Source organism: Microtus ochrogaster, chromosome 16 (genome assembly GCF_000317375.1).
Source record: "Microtus ochrogaster isolate Prairie Vole_2 chromosome 16, MicOch1.0, whole genome shotgun sequence".
Classification (NCBI taxonomy): Eukaryota; Metazoa; Chordata; class Mammalia; order Rodentia; family Cricetidae; genus Microtus; species Microtus ochrogaster.
In genome coordinates this window covers 14,869,760-14,890,998 of record NC_022018.1, presented here as the reverse complement: position 1 = coordinate 14,890,998, position 21,239 = coordinate 14,869,760, and the positions used below count along the sequence as shown (strand labels likewise).

The window sequence follows — 21,239 nt, the reverse complement described above, 5'->3', positions numbered from 1 at the left end:
GACAGGCTCTAAATTTAGAACAAAAAAACAGGACCAGAACTATGAATGTACACATAAAAATAACACAGATATCTTCTGAGCAATTTCACCTGTGACTATATTGAAATAATTTCCTTTATCATAAGAGAATGTGCTGTAGGATTGATTTTCATTTCTGGCTAATTTTTGTGTTCTCTCTTGATAGTGTGTTCAGAGAGCTGTAGTCACAGACTCCCAGGACTCTATTCATAGTGGGCATCCCATATGGAATGCTCACAGTATGAGCAGATGGGAAGAGGCAATAGCTGATTCTCATCTAAGGGAAGAAACTTGGCGCTAAGCTGCAGGCGCAGCTCCCTGGTCTGCCCTCTTGACACTTGCATCTTTTTCTGGAGTTGCTTCATATTTCTAGTAAGAAACAGACTGCTCTGACATGAGCTCAGAGCTGCTGCGTCCATTTCCAACCTAGTATTTCAAGACCCCCACAGCATGGACAGCAGACCCAACAGCTTCCCTTAGGGAGAGAATGCAAAGCATCTGATGCTAGCCCAAACAGCAACAAATATGATATTTGTCATAACTGTTTAACTGTTTGCATTCTTTCTTTACATAAGGATAACAAAACGGCCACCTGAAGATGTCATTTTGATGTAGTAGCAGGCTTCCTGTTTCCATCCTGGGCCCTCATCTTACCAAGACTCACGCTACTTCTTGAAATGGTCCAGGTCCCTTTTCTCTTTGTTCACTGCAGTACATTCCTTGGATGTTCTTAATGATTCCTTCATCCCAGGGCTTGACTGTACCCTGCTAAAAGTTTTTGTTACCATCCAGAACAATGGGATAAAGCAGTATTGAACTGAAACACGTCTTGCAGGTCCATGCCCAGTCACCTGCTCAGCTTTACATTATCCCTTTCATTCCTGACATTTTTCTGGGATTTATAATTGAATTCTCTGGTTGACCTTTCCCTGACTCCTTAATTTAGTGATGCCCATTGGTGTCATCTGTACATTACTGGATATCATTAGGAACCCTGCTTACCATCATACCATCACAGCTTAGCAGACTGGCAGACTGGATATCATTAGGAACCCTGCTTACCATCATACCATCACAGCTTAGCAGACTGGCAGACTGACTGGTGTGTGTGTTGAATAAACAAAACGTCTAACTGAATAATAGAAACTTTTAAAATTCACAACCTTTAGCCTCATGAGTTTTACTTGTACCAAATAATCACCTTTTTATCTGTAGTTACACTTGGCTAATTACTTATTGCCAAAGATAGGCAGTAAGAAAATCTCTCTTAAACACACACACATGCACACACACACACACACACACACACACACACACACCACATACATGCATTGAACCAAAGGCACAGATTTACTTGTAATTCCTTTGAATGAGTTGAATAAATATAATCAACTTTTGATAGATGAACACACTAATCATTATCATATAAATGTTTTATTGCAGAGAAGTTATAGTTATTTACATGCTGTAACACATCACAACATAAATTTACCAAATATATCATGGTGGGATGCTGTAGATTCAGATAATAGTTTTAGAAGAACCACAGGTTAAGTGAAGAGACTTACAGCTTTGTTGACTCTACAACTCTCGGCTGCTAAATGCTAGAAGTCAAAGGCAGTGTGTTGTCAGTCCTACCTATCACCACTTGCATGCAGAAACCTAGGAAGCAAATACAAGACAACTGTCGGGTTTCAATCCGTATTGCCACCGAAGATTACAAGGGGTGGGGTAATAATTTATGTTGTAAAGCATTTAATTCTTGCATAAAATATACACTTCTATTAAGACTGATATAAACCTACTTATTTATAAACCTTGGCTTAAAACAATGACAGGATGCAGCCTGTACATGCATTGAAAAGGACAACCTAGCAAATGTTTGTGCAACCTTCACATTGTATGCACTTTCTATTGTTCTCAGCCGGGGGGTGGGGGGAAATGCTTCCACAATGAGACAGTTCAATATCTTTTGGTGATAAGTGATGACAAAAGGCTAGGGAAGACCCTAGGCATCAGCCCTGATTTGTGATAGTGGAGAGTAATCTGGGGTGGGGGCAGACTGTCACTAAGGTATAATTTGGCAAATCTGTAAGCCATATGTCAAGCAGGATCATTCTGAAGTGCAAAAATCAGTGACAGTTGACTATGTAATTCTCAGTGTGAATCAGGTGCTAACGGATCTCAGACACAAGCGAAGCAAGTATGCGAGTCTAGAAACTCTAAACCAAGCTCACAAATGCTCCTCAAGATACTTGAAAGTCATCTAGCAGATAGGTTCTGATTGGAAAAGGAGGGGATGATCGAAATTAATGAAAGCAGCAGTTAAAAATACAATCTATAGCTTTCCAAACCCACCCTGCCAACCTGAGTAATGCATGAAGCAAGAAAAGGGTGAGGGCAATTTATACATGGTTCTGCCTTGCTTACTTTTGAATAAAAAAAATTAACACTGAGAAAAGTTTGATGATAGATAATTGTTGTATATGTTCCACTGAGAATAAAAACAGCCTTGTATCTACCTTCTGATTCCTTCTCTCCATCTTCCATTTTCCTAGCAAATTCTCCTTGTTGCTCATCAAATAAAAGAATGGTTCCTTCGGCTGAAAATGTCTTGGCCAAATAAGCAGTAGTTTAGTGTTTATGAAGGAAGAAATGCAAGCCTGGGATGCAGTTGTAAGTGATTCATCTTTACATAAAATGTGATGGAACTTTGGAATCTCATTTCAAGATAGCATTCTTAGAGCCAAGTCAGCAACTCAGGGCACTCATGCTAGGAGGTGGGTATGGAATGCAGGAAGTTCTAGAAGATATGCTTTGGGGGTTCCAAACAAATCTTATGTTTGCATTTTGAGCTAGGTGGCTTGCAATGGTAGTTTACAGGACTTCTAAGCTCTGGTGCTGGAGAGAATTAAGAGCCCATAATACATTATGGGCTTTGAGTAAGTCAGGTTATAAAATCTCTTTGGGATTTGAGCCCAGCAAGTTCTACACCTAGGTGAAGCAATGAAATAAAAGTTTATGAGAATAAACAGTTTAAGGTAATTTAAAATATCATATATTCAATATGCATAATAAAAATATATCCATATAATGATCTTGATGTGATCGTTAATTTTTCTCTTTATAAAAATAATCCCTTGAAAGTGCTATTAGGAGCTACCTTTCTGTATTTGTTGCGAAAGGCAATTTCCTGGCCCTGCAGTATGCTCTCATTCTCACAGCGTTCCTAGTTTCCCTCTTTCATTGGTAATAATGCACTGCACAGTTTCCTCACTCGGCTTCTGCCTTAGGAAAGGCTAATACCAAATACTGAAAGAGTTCAAAAGGACAATGCGTTGGGGTGGGCTAACTCTGACTTGGAACAAACAATGGATAAGTTGTCCTTAACTTACTAAGACATGTGACGAAGCGGGACCACTTGATCTCCAGGACTAATAAAGCTTCAGAGTCCCTACCAGAGTGCAAACAAGAAACTCAACTTAGATTTTAAAAATTAAGACATTACAACAAACTATGATGGGAAATAATAGACTCAAATCCAACTTCACGCTATAGAATCCACGGTCCAAACTAAAAGTTTGCATCATAACAGTTATGGCTTCCTAAGCCAGAGAAAGCTTACTGTAATCCAAGAATCAACTACGGTTGATAGATAGCAGGTATTCAGTAGTTTGCAATGACAATTGAGTAGCTGTGGATTGCATAAATGTGTTGTGTCACATAATATCAAAGTTATTTGCAAAAATTACACAATCTGGAATGCTTGAATATGAGACACAACAATGTACTGAAACATACATTTTAAGAAAATGAGAGCAATCATTTATATAAAAGGTATTGGGTGCATTAAGTTAGCAGTGCTACCAAGGTTAAATAGGTAAAGTAGGTGTTTTGATTGGCTACTTAGAATTTCAGTCACACAGATCTAAGCTTCCCCATTCTTAAAATCCATGCCTCCTGGTTAAACTTGCATAGGATCCCACGGGTAAAGACTGACTGGGCAATGTCCATGAGACAGGTTGAAATCCAAGCTCTCCCCACTGTTGCTCTGGGAATGACTTTTCGTGACTGAGCCAGACTTTTTCCTTGTGACACACAGCTGCTTCCAGCCTTCTCCAGCCCACGCCTTTACCTCACCACACAGTGTGCCGTATTTCCCCAAGCTGACAAGAATTTCTTGATAGTTTTTGATTTTCAGGTCTATTTTCTATCACACTGTGGCTGACCCTTTTTCTTCCCAGGGTGCAGCACTCTGAAAGTGCCCCCAAGACCTCCTATTTCCGAGGCCCTGCTGTCTTATTTGCGCTTAAAGCGGAGGAGGCGGGTAAAGCTACACTTCTTTCAGCGTTTGGTTGATCTAGGATCTCAAATTCCCAAGGACACACTTCTGCTCGCGACGTTAAAAGTGGCTGGGAGTGATTCCTTGAGTCACAGGAGCCAGGAATGGTGCCCTCAGAGGCAGATGTCTGTTTCTCCTGGTCTCCCGTTTGGTTGAGCTTTTCCTTTTCTACCTTCGATGCCACGGCTTTGGGGGGCAGTTCTTCATATTGCCCAGCGCACACACTGGCTGTGTAGAGCTGACTTCCGTTCTCCTCCCTAGCTCTCCCGGGTAGAACTGGAGTCTTAGAAATCAGTCGATTCTCGTCTTCCAAAAGGGACGGACCTTGGCTCTCCCAGGGGCACACATCTGTCTTGTCTAAGCTCTTGTGATTAAGTTGGTGAAGACCGACAGCTGCCTTAGGCTTGAGGTGGGCCTTCTCCTTCAAGGAAGAAACTGGGTTTTGTTCCAGTTCAGAAGCTGCAATTGATACGTGTTTTTGAGCTTTTGGTTCTGAAGGCACAGGACCAGGGGTCAGATCATAAACCTCCCAAGGGCACACTTCTCCAATGTCAAAATTGTCCTTTATCTGGTTGGTACTGGGGCTCAGGTCAGAATTGGCAGTTGGGAGGTTGACCCTCTGCGGTTTCATAATCCCGGATTTCTGAGGCTTTCTATGCTCCTCCAAATGATTGGAGTTTGGGAGGCTGGAATCTTTCGTGTCTGTGTTATCCGGATTTGAGTACTTCCTGTTTGACTCTCTATCTTTTGGCAGAGGTTTCTGGGACTTAGGTCGGTCTTCCATAGCTAAAGTCTGGTTTTTTCCAGCCAGCCCGAGCGTCTTCTCCTTGGCACTTGCAATGACACTGAGCGACTTCTGTAACATGGATGTGCGCGGGTGCCCAGGCTTCTTCTCGGAGCTGAGGTTGTGAGCGCTAGCTGACTTGCACACCAAAGGCACGGACTCTGTGGACTCCGCTTCACTGTCTTCTTTGAGCTTTTGTGTCAGTTTTTTACTTGACAGGGACTCCAAGGTCGAATTTTCTGTGGCTTCCTCCTCCTGGCTCTCCGTGGGTAGGCTGCTGGGCTCTTCTGTCTGCTCTCTCACATGGTCATACGTGCTATGGGATTTCTTGAGAGAAAAGACTCGATTTTTCAGGGACTCCTCCTTGGGTCTCCCTGTGTTCCCTGAGGACTCAGCGGGGTTCTTCCGGACAAGGCCTGCTCCCTTGGCCGCACTATGATCCGTACCCTCCTTGTCCTCCTTGGAGCACTGCCTGCTGACTGTCTCTGGGATCTCAGTGATACGCCTCATGATGGACCGGCCTAAGCCCTTCTTGGAGCACCGCTTTTTCTGTAGGTGGGGGTTGTTTGTGATCATTTTCTTGCGCTTATATACTTCTAACTGGGCATAGAGTTTTTTCAGCTCATCCTGCCAGGACAAGAAGACATTCAAAGAGGCAGAGATTTAGCTTTTATGACAAAAAACACCTGACTGGTGCTAATGAAAACGAGATTGAGCTTTCTCGAACAATTGTAATGACTGCACCCATCAATTTCTCCTTGTTCTTAACTTTCTAATAATTTTGGGTTTTTCCCCCTTAAACAAACTTTGAACTTTAATACACAATTTATAGGTTTTACTTTGCTTCATGGAGCAAAGACTTGGAATGTTTAACTCGTGTGATCAAGACTGAGCCCAGCTATAAGAAAACCCAATGTCCCCAGAGCTGCTGCACATCAACCCTGTGAGGTGTTGGGAGCAGCGTTGCCACTGATACAGTCATGACTGGTGCGAGCTGGACCTGGCAACAGCAGTGCAAAGCATCTGCCTTCAGAGGCTGATCCGTTTTCACACATTGTATTAAACAAGCCAGTCTCTCTGCTTACAGGTGTTTGTTACCTTGCTAAAATCATGAGATGTCAACAAGTCAGGCAAGACAGGAAGTGTGACCAAGGCAGGTGGGAGAGCTGAGGCAGGTTTTTTTGTTTGGTTGGTTTTTGTTTGTTTGTTTGTTTTTGATTTTTTGAGACAGGGTTTCTCTGTGGCTTTGGAGCCTGTCCTGGATCTAGCTCTTGTAGACCAGGCTGGTCTCAAACTCATAGAGATCCGCCTGCCTCTGCCTCCCAAGTGCTGGGATTAAAGGCGTGCGCCACCACCGCCCGGCTGCTGAGGCAGTTTTATGAAGCACAATTATACCATGATTCTACACTGCAGTCTTACTTCCCAGATGCCTTCAGGCTCACAAACGTACATTCTCTTTTTCTTCAGAGCAGACAGAAACCTGAGCCCACGTATGTGCCCCCATCCACACACACTTGTCTGTATGAACTGATCTGACAGAAAAAAAAGGTCCCTCTGGCCTTACCCGTATGTCTTCTGGATCGAGGCTGTGTTCACTCCAGGCTGAATTGATACTGCTGTTCAGGTAGGATCCAGAACGACCCATGTCCAACTCATCTTCATATGCTTCTGTAGCAATGTCGTCACGGGGATTATTGCTTGAATGTGAAAACTGCAATAGATATTCAGTGTTAACTGTAGCCATCAACCCTTTGTTAGACAGTACATCATCTGATGCTAACTTGATTTCTTCATCTAGATGGATTCACCCACTCAACACGTAGCAATGCTTTGTGGCTATGATTGTGGTTTGCTTTCCCTGGGATGTTCTAGAGCTGACTGTTCACTCCGTTCACTCTTCCACCTCAACATTACCCTTGTTTCTTCCTTAGGATTCCAGAGTTAGGTTTTACTCATTTTCCATACTATATTTGCTCTTTGAAAAAAATAGGTAGAAGAATTATAAGAAAGCCTCCATAGGAGAAGGAATTTGATGTACTTATGCATGGATGAAAACTGTCTGGATATAGTATTATATAATACAATAATTTCTGCTTCAGTGAGAATCTATTCATCTGTACAGATAATTACCCTAGAGACAGGGATGTGACTTTTTGGCTATGCATGTGGCTTTAGCTAAAACCCAGTGGACAGGATATGTGATCCCAGTCACACACTGGCCATCAGTGAACTCTTGACTAAGACATGGGACTCCTGTAGAGCACAGTATCATCTTGCTTAATGGCATCTCACTCAGATGGTAGTTAAATTAAAGTGGAAGATTTAAATGACACTAGTTTTTGCCTCAAGCACATCATTTTTAATCAAGCTCCCCTTTTCTCACATTTTGTTTTTGCTCATGTGCTGTTGTTTGGTTTGATGTGCTTGTCTGTGTTTTTCTTAGGTATCGAAGTCAAAGAGTGAGTTGGGTGAGTGACAGAAGGCAAGAAAGAAAGAACAATCTAGTCATGCCTTAAACGATATGGAGACAACGTTTTATGAAATTGAGATAACAGTTTAGAAAACATATTCTCTCGGCCCAGATTAACAATAGTTCAAACATTTCTTTAAAAATTAGTAGATCCTGCAGAGATAGCTCCACCAGACTTGGTCAACTGTTACCAACAGTGAAAACATTGATGCAAAGGAAAGCAAAATGGAACTTGGGTTTGTGCACAACGAACTGTGTGTTCAGTATTAATTGGGACTTTAATCTTGTGTAATTTTCAGAGTGTATTTATACTTAAAATTTAATAGATCATTTCTTTTTATGATACAAAGGTTTTTAAAGGCAGTTGTCATTAAATGACTAGCTTAGTCAACTGTACTGCGTTTTTTTTTTTAATGTCAACTTACAACAATTTAGAATCACTCAGGAAAGGAGTCTCAGTTGAGTATTTGTCTTTATCAGGTTGGTTCATCATGTCTGTGTAAGTCCGTCTTGGTTGTCAATTAATGTAGGAGGGTTTCTACTACTGTGGGTGTCACCATCCCCTAGGCATTGGGGCCTGAACTACTTAAGATGAAACAACGTTGGATGAAGCAATCAAACAGATCAGTGCTGGTGCCCATTTTTCTCTGCTCGTGACTGTGGATGTCATGTGAATACCCACTAAGTTCTTGCTCAACTTCCCCTTGGTTGCAGTGGACTATGGCTTGGGACTGTAAACCAAATAAATCCCTTCTTTCCTCAACATGTTTTATCATAGAGACAGGGTTAACACCAGTTATCCATGTGCACACAATAACACGGGAAGCAGAAATCTTCTACTTAACAATCTGTGTTTTGTACTTAGCACTTATTGAAAAACCATGGTGACTAAATCCTGCTTTTCCTTTTTTCCTGTGAGACTCACAGGCACCAGAGACTTCCAGATGTGAGAGCTAAATATGGTAGAGTCCCAAGTCTATATAGCACCTGGAGGACACCTACATGAACAGAATCGTTTTCAAGAACAATTGTTGACACAGTATAAGTTTAAGAAAGCGTTCTCATGGTTGCACAACAAGTGCATTACTGACTGATGATCTCCCTAGCTTGCACTAAATGCATTTTATTAACAAATAGCTTGCTTCCATTATAAAGATATACTATGTCTTACTTATGTATTTATCAGCTGACAAACATTTAGGTTTTTATGAATAATAGTACTGTGAGCATTCATGAATAAGGATTTTGCATGAACATTAGATTTAAATTTCTTTGTAGTTCAGTAATAATTTAAGAAGGAACAGTCAGAGTTTCTATTAACCTAATAAATATGTAATTTGTATTACAAAGTTTTAAAGAGCTTAGATAAACTACAGTAGAAAAGTAACCTCTGGAAATATTGTGATCAGTTAGCATTACTCAGGGAGGCTTAAAAACTGATATTTTACTGTTTGTAATTGTTTAGTCTTTTCAATCAGATTGAACCTATTGGTTATATGTGATAAGTGAGATGAAACCAGATGTGAAAGACAAGAGACCACAACTGTGGGTTTAGCTGCTATAATACAACATTTCTCTGTAAACATCAGAATAGTTGTGATAATAATTACAATGCTCTAACTTGTATAATCTACTTTTAGCCCAAACTCCAAAGTCATCTTATTTTATTCTAAGTTTTACTTCTGAGGAAACTAAAACTCAGATCAGAATCTTGGCCGATGTTACAATATACAGCCAGGTAAAGGTAAGAACCATCCAGAATCTACATCGGCTGAGTTCACTTCCCCTTTAATCCTAGGCAAACTGCAACCAGAATATGCCATTATAGAGGTTCCTTTATACATAATATCACACTCACTAATTTTTATTATGCAAAAAGTCTCTGAAATTTTGACACAAGATTTTTCTGAAGGCAGATATAGAGAAGTTGTTTAGCTCGGCAGTTCCTTAAAATCGTTGGTGGTTAGGAGAGATTGCCCAGCCGTTAAGGGTTAGGCTCACAACCAAAGGTAAAACAACCTTGCTAATATTGCCAGCTTCAGCAAGAGTTACTTTGAATAAGTCATAATGACTAAGAGTGAAGTAGAAATAAAAATATTTGGAAAGGGACTGAAAGAGATAGTGGAATCTGGTATAAATTAAGGTCCTTACATTTTATTTAAGATGTTTAATAATTTCCCAAAAAAACAGACATTCACTTTCCTGGGAAGAAATGTTAGAGGCAACTTTTGGAGCATCAAGCAAATCCCCACACTCCCTTTGTCCATAGTTATGTGTACTTTTAAGAGAAATAAAAACTCCATGTGCCTCAGACAACTGCCCTGAAAGAACAAACACAATACTGGATGAATACCTTTGGGATCAAAAGCAGCCCAATGGTGACTGTCACCGTCAAGTGAGTGTGTGCAAAATAGAGCATCAGCATCCAGTCAGACTGAAGTCTTGAGGCCAGCACGAATCTGAAAGGAGAGGTCTCCATGTTAGCTGTTAAGGCAGAGATTTCGGCTTCAAAATCCAGCATTTTTGCAGACATTTCCACTCGATGTACTTAGAGACACAAAATAGTTTCTTCTATGCATATATTTTCATCACAGAAAAATAAAGGTGTAAATGACTTTTAGGTTGGCAGGACTGTAAAGTTATTATTTAAGGTTGTACCTACATATAGACCATGCTAATACTTTTATGTTGACATTTATTGATATAATAAACATATATAAATCAATTCTACAAAGTCAAGAATGCACATAGGTTCAAAATGGAAGCTATAGATGGTAGCTTGGGTAAATTTAGTTGCATGTCATGTTTGAGTATTTTCTTGTAACATTATTTGTTTTAAAAAAATATCAATGGAAGTGAAGGAGGGAAAGAAAAGTTAATTACTTACTTATTTGTCTTTGTGAATAGTCTCAAAACCTTACAACATTGAGCAAGTGATGCAGTTGATAAGTGGCTATGCTAATGATGCTTGAGATGCCTTTGTTTTCATTCTCACTTTGTGGTTTTGTACGAACACTTTTCACCTCTGAGCAGCACACCCAGCAAGAGGAACCTTTTAGAATAAAGCTTTGGTTTTTTCAAAAATTGTCAAATTGTCTTAAATAATTTACAGTATTTAGAATAATCTCCAAAAAGTTTTCATAAAGATCTTCTTCAAGCTGGAGAAGAGGATTTACTACTGTTTTGCTCTGGAATTCCTGTCAATCCATGAGTGAATGCACAAGGAGAGCGCCATTTAAAAGGACTCATCCCCATGCCCAAACTAGGGGCTGTATTTATAAAGGATTTATTGTAATTATAATCCCCCTTTAACTTCCCCATACACTGTATATTTCCCAGTGCTCAATATGCTATTTTACTGCTTTAGAAGTTGAAGAATTAGAATTTTGTTCCAATGTCATATAACATAAAATTTGAAAAGTTAACATACTAATAAATTTCATATTATTAAGGTTTACTTAATTGTTAATTATGTGTATGTGTGAGTCTATTTGTGAGTACTGGCATATGTGTGCAGGAATGTGTGGAACCCAGAAGGAATCCACTGGATTCCCCTAGAGCTGGAATTACAGGGCAGCTGTAACTACTCAGTGTGGATGCTGGAAACAGAGCCCTGCTCCTCAGGAAGAACAGCAAGTGCTCTTAACTACTGAAACATCTCTCCCGAGGGTTCACATTATAATTATAGAGCAAACATAGTAATGGCTGAACTTGACTAAGCTAAATTTAAAGTCTTCAAGGTTCCACATTTGCTATAATTTTGCTACTGTGTAAAGCAAACGTGTCACCAAGGGTATTGTCCTCATCTCTTCCTCCACCCTTTATAACGCTGAGCTAAGACAGAAGCTTGGGGTCATCCAAAATGGAAAGCTATTTCCCCATGATTCTGGAGATGTGAAAAAGAGTCACAGCATACGGGAATGTGCAGACCTTTGATGACAGCCCACATGTCACATGGCTGTTCTAGACTGCCACCTTCTCTAGTTCCTTTGTGGGAAAGGTGGACTTCCCTAGGCTTTGAATGTTTTTAACATGTACTTTATTCAAGGGCAATAAACTTTATGTCATGATCTGTTTCCTCGAGTCATGTGAAATTTTCTTAAATCATTGTGATGGGACTGCCATACTGAGCAACAGATGACAGTCTCTGAAGCATGCATGACACACGCATTTACATTCACACACACACACACATATATATATATGCATACATATATGGATATATATGAATGGTGTGCCCTACAAAATGATACAAACCCAGTTATTTAGTGGTCATTACAAATCCTGGCAGAGAAAGGCACAGGAGTGAAAATGGATTTGTGTCTGTAAGCACCCTCTTGTAGGGAAAATTCTATCTCCTATGCCAACACAAGTATGTACTCTCCATAGGAAGTTGCCTTCTGCATCTAGGGGGAGTGGTTCCACACACTTTAAGTAAAAATTGTGACCTTCCGAAAATTACTTTGAAATAATGCTGACATTAATTACTTTCAATTTAATCAGCCTTAAATTGCTGCCTGGTTGCAGCTCTGGCTGGAAATATCTTGAGAAAAAATGGGTTTAAAGCAGTTGTTTTGAAGCTTCAGTTTTAAAACGGTGTTTTAGCTTTGCAAAAATAGACTGAAACTTCAGGAGCATAGCAATATTTGAGAATGTGTGTTTAAAAATAAAGCAATGAAAAAAATCTTGCAGATTCCTAAACGGTTTCTTTATGCTCTCTCTAAAAGTCAGTGAAGGATTAGAGCAGGCTGGAAGAAAGGCCTTTGCTCAATTATCTCTTCAGAGTTAGTTCTTGGATTTTGGTTTGCTTTTGTGTAATCTCCCAATTACATAAGAAAGAAAGTAAATATATGTATGGTAAATTTTCATACACATGTACTATATGCACATACATAGAATATCATATGTGAAGCCAAAAGCAAGAACATGTGTGTCATACGTGTCTCCCTATTTCTAGAACCTTAGTCAACAGTATTTTATTCAAGAAAAAAAGGACTAAAGTGGATCTTGTTGATTTAAAATTATTGCTATTGCTTCTTTTTCTGGGTTTTTATAAGCTTCAGAATTATTAATTCCATGTGTAAGTAGGTTTGGAAAATACTTAATTTTAAAATATTATTTCCATTACTTTCCTCCACCCATGCTCTAAATCAGTGTTCTGTAGACCTACTGTGTGAAACTAAAATTTCATTCATTTGTCTTTCCTGGCAATACAGATTCCCAAATTTTTAATGTTTCAAATGCACACACATACATAAAAATATCCAAAGGATACATTACTGTCGACAGTGCTTGTCATTGGAGAATGAATGAGCAGTTTGCTTCTTTCCTAATTGTTTTATGATTTTTCAGTAGTGATTATATGCTGCCTTATTACTAAAATATCTTTGAAATTTTATCAAGGAAACAATATAGTTTTCTGTTGATGAAAGGACCTGGGTGAATTTCCATTTCCAAATCCATTAAAAATCATATTTAGTATGGGACCAACCAGAGAACCTCTAAAGCACTCAGGTACATTTATACAACTTCTTTGAACTTTTTAATTTTGGCAATTTGTTTCTCTGAATGCTGGCAGCTTATTGTAGGGCAATAAGCATTTTCACTCCTTGGTACCATTGTGAGAATAACGGGGCTGGTAAATCACCCACAAGGGGCCTCCTGGAGACTTTCAGCTATGTGGCTTCTGAACATTTGACTTTATAGTTTGGTGTAGGAGGTCCTTATGTTTATGTGTTGCTTTCATTGGTTGAATAAAGAAACTGCATTGGCCTTTTGATAGGGTAGGAACTTAGGTAGGCAGGGAAGACAGAGCTGAATGCTGGAAAGAAGGGCAGAGTGGCAGACACCATGAAGCTCCTTCCTGAGACTGATAGTGGTTAGAATCTTTCCTGGTAAGCCATGACCTCATGGTGTTATACAGATTATTAGAAATGGGTTGAATCAAGATGTGAGAGTTAGCCAATAATAAGCCAGAGATAATGGACCAGGCAATAATTTAATTAATATAATTTCTGTGTGGTTATTTTGTGTGTAAGCCAGCCGGGCAGCGGGACACAGCTTGTTACCTCCTACTATAGTTTAGCACCCAATGTGATGGACTAAATCCACTTAAAAACCTGAGAGCTTAATTTTAAACACAGAAAAAAACAGAGTTTAACACAACTTTTTGCTGTTTTCTGGTAGTGTGCCACAGAGAGATTTTCCTCAATCAGCAATTTTAAAAAAAGGCTGCATCATTTTAAAAAGGAGGGTTCCTGAGCCCTGCTGCTGGTGCAAACTCCAGCTATGGAGCATTTGTGGGCCCAGGTGTTTGTGTGCCCACTTGGGGTCAGGAGCAAAGTATCTGAGATCATACCCATGGCTCAGCTCTTCCTTCCAGAAGGCAGGATCAGGCTTGGGCAGGCAGGAGAGCATGGCAGATTCCCGCTGCCATACACAGAGTGTTTCCAGGCTGTGCAGTGTTCTGCGTGGCAGATTTGGCTGTAGCTCAGATAAAAAGAGTGTATGTGCTGCACACTCATTCTCAGAGTTAAAGTGCTGAGTGTGGCTCCTACCTGGCAGCCACAGAGCTAGCAGAAATGGTATGTCCACCATTTTGAAATTGGAGAGAGGTAGAGCCAACATCCAGAGCAGCTGCAACCAAACTGCTTAGCATTTTAAAAGCTCTTCAAGATAGTAGAGAATTAAAGACAATGCAATAAGAAAGATTCAGACATAAAAGACCTTTAAATGGGTCACGGTGTTGTATAAATGTACACAGGCTTGGGAAAGAAATGAAAAAGAGTATAGAGTCATAAAATAAAGTTAATGTCAAAAAAGGGTAAAGTCTTTAACAAGACAGAATAAAGTTATAGAGTAAAAAAAGCCACGTAAAAATGGAAAATTCACAGAGAGTCTGGATTTGGTATATCATTGTGTTTTCTTTGAATTTTTTTGACTGTGAAGGAGCTAAATACAGAGAGACTTTTCATTGTATGGGCTGCTAAGCTAATCCAGCATGTATATTATAAAGGTATCTTGACTTCAGAATTGAGTCTAAGGATATGATGCTTTGGAAAAGAGGTTCTTCTTTTGTTTTCACAAAAAATGAGACCCTGCGAATTGATTCTAGACCAATATGGTATGATAGACCACCCCTCCTGAAATATTGCTGTGAACACCCTCAAAACTTACTTTGCTCAACTGCCAACTGAGATGAATGTAGCACACAGGATACACCATAAAAGATCTGATTAATAGTGCCCCCATACATCACGAAGCTATGGAGAGAAAAAACTATGCCCATATTCCCAAATATTGTCTATAAATATTCTTTTACATGTAAAGGGGGTATGATATAGATATGAATAATTTGCATTGGTATAAAACTTGATTTATTGATACAAGTTTAAGGTCAATTTTGTTATATGTATATGTATTTCTGATCTTGATTAAGGTATTGTGATTGTGTAGTTCATTTAAAAATGTATTGTATAATTAGGAAATATAGGTTGTCAATAATAGTCAAGCTTGTAGTCCTGTTATATTTTTTAGATATATAGAGATATATTTCAGTTAGATAGGCATTTTTCATATCTTTCAAAGACTATAGAATATGTCATTTAAGATGTTTTAATAACTTAGGGCTTTTCATGACAATAAAACACGTCTGTTTCTGGCAGCAACAATCTACTTCAAGAGGAATATGGGCATCAAAGAGGCTCCTTATGGAGTTGGTTAGCCATTTGGGCAAGAAACTGCTCTTGCCTGGACTGTTGCATAAACTGGACATAAAGAATCCGCAGAGAAAGGACTGCTGAACTTGCCTAAAGGTGAGATGTTTCTTCTGGGTTCCTGATTCATGAAAGAGTCTGTGAGACATTCTGCAGGATACAGAAGAACGTGACTGAACTGTCTTTGAAATTTTCTGCTTCATGGAAAAGTCTGCAGGATACTATGGGCCTGTAGGCTGAAGATGGATGCCCCAACAGTACGGAATAACTTTGGGTGACTGTACAGGCAGCAAGATGTCTCTGTAGTTTCTAGAGTTTTGGAAGTTGCTTATAATGCACTTCCTGTTTACTTAGGTAATATTATAGCCTTCTGAAGTCTTTGATGGAGTTGGAGAATTTATAGTTATAGTTTTCCTTAGTTATGATAAAATAAAAAGGTAAATATAAATATTGTAACTGTATTTCTTGCTTGATAGCTGTTTTGTTATATATAATTTTACTATGTTAAAGTGAAAGCCTTTCTTTTTTGGTTTAAACAGAAAAGGGGAAATGGTGTAGGAGGTTCTTCTGTCTATGTGTTGCTTTCATTGGTTGAATAAAGATACTGCCTTGGCCTTTTGATAGGGCAGCATTTATGTAGGCAGAGAGACAGAACTGAATTCTGAGAGGAAGCAGGGTGAGAGAGCCGCCATGGAGCTGCCAGGTCAGACATGCTGAATTTTTCCCAGTAAACCATGACCTCGTGGTGGCACACAGATTATTAGAAATGGGTTGAATCAAGATGTGAGAATTAGCCAATAAGAGGCTAGATCTAATGGGCCAGGCAGTATTTAAATGAATACAGTTTCTGTGTGATTATTTCAAGGGTTAAACTAGCTGGGTGGCTGGGACCAAAAGCCAGCCCTCCCTCCTTCAACAGTAGTTGGTTACAGAGAAGCAAGCTTGTTAAATCTTAAAACTTATACTCTTGACCTTCTGGAGAATAGTAACAAAAGTGACTTTGCTTGTAAGGTAATCTTGAGTTTTATTCCATGGGACTATGACAAAGTCTTCTGTCTTTTCCCACATTCTAGACCCAGGTCATTCTCTGTCAGATCTGGGGACTCTAGTCCAGGTGGATTTAAGAAGTCTCCCTCCCTTGTTTTACTTTAAATGCCATACTCTATTCTTCTCAAATTTCCAACACCTTTTATTTTCTGCCCATCTTTATTTTTCCATCTCTTGAGCTGAAGCAAGACAAAACTGGGCCAGTTCCCTGACTCCTAACCTGATGGGGTTTCCAGGGCTAATGGATGACAGATAACCTCCTTTTTTGTTTAAAAGTTTAAGTATCTTCCTGGAATCCCAAATACTCTCTGGCATTACTGGTTTCTAAAGGTAGAAGTCAGTATTTTCTGAGAGGCAGTCACACAGAGAAACTGCCACACCTTCCTCAGCCTCCTGTTCCTCTCCAACTCCAGGGAAGTATGGATGTCAGCAGGGGAATGACCCCTAACCCTTTCATCAGGGAAAAGATATTCAACTTTTCTCATCACAGTTTTAATTGTATCCTTTCAGTATTTTTCAAGCAATTGGATGACATTTTTTGTTATTATTAAAGTGCTAGGATTCCTTTTGTTATCTGGCCCCTGAGATTTCCACTTCATTTTTATCATGATGCATGGGAAAGGCCTCACAAGTCAGGTGCACATTGTTTCATCTCTCTACTCTTCCTTCTCCTTGTCTGCTGGACAGATTCATGGGAGAATCACAGAACAACGGCTAGTTGATAAATTCTAGGCTCAGAGACCATGCCTAAAACAGCAAAGAAGTTGAGGCTTGACACCACGAAGAGAACCCGAGAGGCTACTGGTGAAAGCGCAGCCCAGTTGCAGCCGAGACCCATGTGTCTTGGAGACACCAGTACTGTGGGACAGCAGCAGCAGTGGAGCGGAGCTAGCTGGAGCCTAGAAGACAAGCAGCCAGAGAAGGGACCCAGGCTCTTTGGAGGACTCCAGAAGATTATGAGTGGAGCCCAGGTAATTGGACACTGTCTTTTTTATTTATACTGTCGGAGTTTGGTTTGGCTTAGTCCAGGTTGTGATGATTCCCTGGTTCTTCCCTCTTGAAGAAGTAATTTAATTTTGACTTTTTATAAGATCCCACAGATGAAAGATTTGAACTTTAAAAAAAGATTGGATATTTTAAAGAGACTGAAATTTTAAAGACTGAACTGGTAAAGAGTATGGCAAAATCATAAAAAATATGATTTTAGTGTGAGATCTTGGGGATGAATAAGAAAGGAAGGGATGTGGCTTAACAGTGATGTGTCTATGTGCCAACTTGACACAGGCTAGAGTCATCAGAGAAAATGTCTCAATGAGATTCACTTGTAAGAAATTTTCTCATTTAGTGATCAATAGAGGAGGGTCAAGCCAATGGTGGATGGTCTCTGTGTTCTGTAAGAAGGTGGGCTGAGCAAGCCATAGGAAACAAGCCAGTAAGCAGCTCCCCTTCATGACCTCTGCACCAGATCATGCTTCCAGGTTCTTGCAGCTCCCCTTCATGACCTCTGCACCAGATCATGCTTCCAGGTTCTTGCTCTGTTTGAATTTCTGTCCTGACATCCTTAAGTGATGAACAGCAATGTTGAAATGTAATTCAAATAAACCCTCTCCTCCTGAAGTTGCTTTTCGGTCATGGTGTTTCACCGCAGCAACAGAAGCCCTAACTAAGACAGATCACTTACCTAATTGTGTGGAATATAGCCGTGATAATGAGCTCATTGTGTACGGCGACAGCCATGTAGCGAGGTTCGTGAAATGCTGAAGGAACTGTTCGCACTGCATAGCAGAGATAAACGCCCCACAAAAGGAATAGAAATTCAGCTGCGAGAGAAACAAACAATTCCCCATTAGTTTCATAGGTTAAAAATAGAAAATTAATGTTTTTTAACGTGCCTTTTATTATAGGAACATAATCTGAGATGTTGCAAATTTCGATTCACATAAAGATACAGAGGCCATCTATTTAATTTTAAATTTTTATTCCATGTACATATTTTTCAAAGGTACACTCTGCTGTTATTGTTTATAACACAATTGATATTCTCATTGTTTTGCTAATATATGGAGTTTTCCCCTACACTGACTGTGAAATGATATTCTCCATTCTCAAGCCAAGTTTGGTGTTCATAGGAGGCTGGGTCCTAACAAAGTATTGAGACAAAAAACCTACACAGCTTCTGGAAATGGAAGTTTCCGCTGCATCAAGCCCAACTCAGAGAGTAAAAATAACCACGGTGGGAGCTATGGGAGCACAGGTTGCTAAACACTCAGTGGCAGATTTTACAAATGAAACATTGTTTCTTCACACATGACAGAAATTCTCTTTTGTGGGCGGAGTGTGGAAAGAGCCATAAAATATGCGATCACCTTGTTGGATCTTTGTGCCAGGAGGGGGCAGGCACAATGTATCAGCTAAGAGTGACTAGGCTGAGCCTGAACTCTCCCTAAATCAGCATAGACTCAGGCTATGTCCTATGAAGACTCAGTTTCTTTACCTGGAAAGCAAGACTCATAAAAGTGCACACTTGGAGGACTATTTGCTAACTAGATGATCTGGTATACACAAAGTCTTTAACGTAGTTCCTGAATCATCTCAAGGCTTTCTTAATACTAAGCTTATCATTTGTTGGTTTTTCAAACTTATCCTTGCTTCTTTTTATTTTAATTTTAATTTCATTTTATTTTATTGATAGGATGTAGCCTCCAGTTCAAGTTGCCTGAATCCAGGGATTACAGCCAGGTGACATCACAGACTGTTTGAGCACTGCAATATGAAGCCACTCTGACTAATCCACTTCATCTCTCTTAGTAACATGACCTTACTGGAAAATAGCATCTCACCGCTAAGAGCGATAGCTCTCATGTGGAGACACCCCGCATGCTAGGTCACCCAGATGTAACCTTGCACCTGAAATGCTGGCCTCTATTCAAAGCACTGATTGTCCATCCGCAAGCCAAGCAGCTCTCTCTGCCAACACTTCAGCTTCTTTCTAGCAGAATCTAAACATTAGACAGTGCTCCAATTACTGGAAATCCTACCTCTCCTACCCACCTCTCCTACCCACCCTCTCCTACCTCAGGCTGGCCTCGAACTCGCAGAGATCCACCTGCCTCTACCTCCCGAGTGCTGTGATTAAAGGCCTGTGCCACCACTGCCTGGCTCTCTGTAGCTTTCACAGCCTCTCCTGTAACTAGCTCTTGTAGACCAGGCTGGTCTCGAACTCACAGAGATCTGACTGCTTCTTCCTCCCATGTGCTGGGATTAAAGGCATGCATCACTACCACCTGGCTTTTAATTGTTCTTAATAAGAATAAACTGAAGGTAGTTATCAGGAGTGAAAGCTGAAGAATCTAGTGGCCAACCACTAGAGAGACCTTTTACCTCTACCAATGCTCAGACCAAAGGGGCGATCCTGTCCTCGGACTGCTGCCTCAGACTGCATTTGAGCTCCTGTCTCCTCACACCTTATAGTTCTCTCTCCACTCAGTCATACCCCTTCCTGTCTCCACCTCCCTAGTGCTGGGATTAAAGTCCTAGGACTCCCAAGGACTGAGATTAAAGGTCACCACCACCTGGACTCTAGTGGTTTAGCTCTGCCAGCTGATCTCCAGGCAAACTTTATTTGTTAAAACACAAACAAAATATCACTACACTGAAGCTCCCTGGGCTGGTGGGGTGGAAGGAAGCTTGTCTATTCCCGTGAAACTGAGGCATTGGGTCCTTTGACATGGTGGAGCCTATGACTACAATACACATGCACTCAAGGCTTTATCTGTTCTTTACACAGGCAGGGCTTCCTTGGTTCCCCCTTCCCAAAACCAAAAACAAGAACAGAACACTATTAGAACTGGTAAATTATTTCAGTAACGTTACAGAATACAAAATAAATATATAAAAACAGTAATTTATATCACAATTTCTTAAACATTTTCCACTTGTGATTTCTTTTGAACCATGACATTTTTATGCAACTCTGGGCACATAGAGATAGAAAATACAAGAGCAGGCAAGATGGCTTAGCAGGTGCGAGCATTTCCTCTTCCAGAGGACCCATGCCAGAAGACTCACAACCACCTGAAACAAGGGATCCAACACCCTCTTCTGGCCTCTGAGGACACTGGCCCATGTGTAGTCCACACCCAGATACACATGGTCGCTGTGTGACAATGATCCCCGGAGGCTCAGTCATCAGTTGATGTACTAGGAAAGATTAGGGGGTGTGGCCTCCTTGGAGAAGGTGTGTCACTCTGGTCTTGGAGGTTTGTGAAAGCCCACACTATGCCTGGTCCGTCCCTGTGTACTGCTTGTGGAGTAGGAAGGAGATCTCAGCTACTGCTCCAACATCCTGACTGCCTACACGCTGTCATGCTCAACACCATGTTAAATACTTTCTTTTCTTCTTCCTCAGCACTACCTGTGAGGTGGCTGCCATCTCTTTTGCATCATTATGGCTGCCCTCCAGCCTCTGGTAAAGCCCAAGGTCCTCAAAAACAGGGCCAAGAAGTTCACCCAGCACCAGTCAGACGGATATGTCAAAATTAAGCGAAACTGCCTCAAACCCAGAGGTGTTGAGAGCAGTGTACAGAGAAGATTCAATGGCCGGATCCTAATGTCCAGCATTGGTTATGGGAACAGCAAGAAAACCAAGCACATCTGCCTAGTGGTGTCAGGAAGTTTCTGGTTCACAATGACAAGGAGCTGAAAGGACTTCTGATGTCCAGAAAATCTTACTGTGCTGAGACTGCTCACAACGTTTCCTCCAAGGAACATGGTAGAAAGAGCAACACAGCTGGCCACGAGAGCCACCAACCCCAAGACCACCAGAACCACCAACCCCAATGCCACCAGAATCACCAACCCCAA

General features: G+C 40.5%; 1 protein-coding gene and 1 pseudogene across 1 annotated transcript in view; one reads left to right on the top strand and one right to left on the bottom strand.

Annotated features, from left to right (window-relative positions):
• Nucleotides 1-1,442: 1,442 nt before the first annotated feature.
• Nucleotides 1,443-21,239, bottom strand: part of Gpr158 (G protein-coupled receptor 158) — a 362,091-nt gene continuing 342,294 nt past the window's right edge. Inside the window, exons 8-11 of the mRNA XM_005354743.3 lie at nucleotides 18,058-18,196; nucleotides 9,968-10,073; nucleotides 6,709-6,855; nucleotides 1,443-5,771 (exon numbers count right to left, since the gene is read on the bottom strand). Coding sequence (XP_005354800.1) covers nucleotides 4,296-5,771; nucleotides 6,709-6,855; nucleotides 9,968-10,073; nucleotides 18,058-18,196 — 1,868 coding nt within the window. The 3' untranslated portion in view covers nucleotides 1,443-4,295. The remainder of the gene's footprint in view (nucleotides 5,772-6,708; nucleotides 6,856-9,967; nucleotides 10,074-18,057; nucleotides 18,197-21,239) is intronic.
• Nucleotides 20,824-21,239, top strand: part of LOC101986283 — a 2,261-nt pseudogene continuing 1,845 nt past the window's right edge.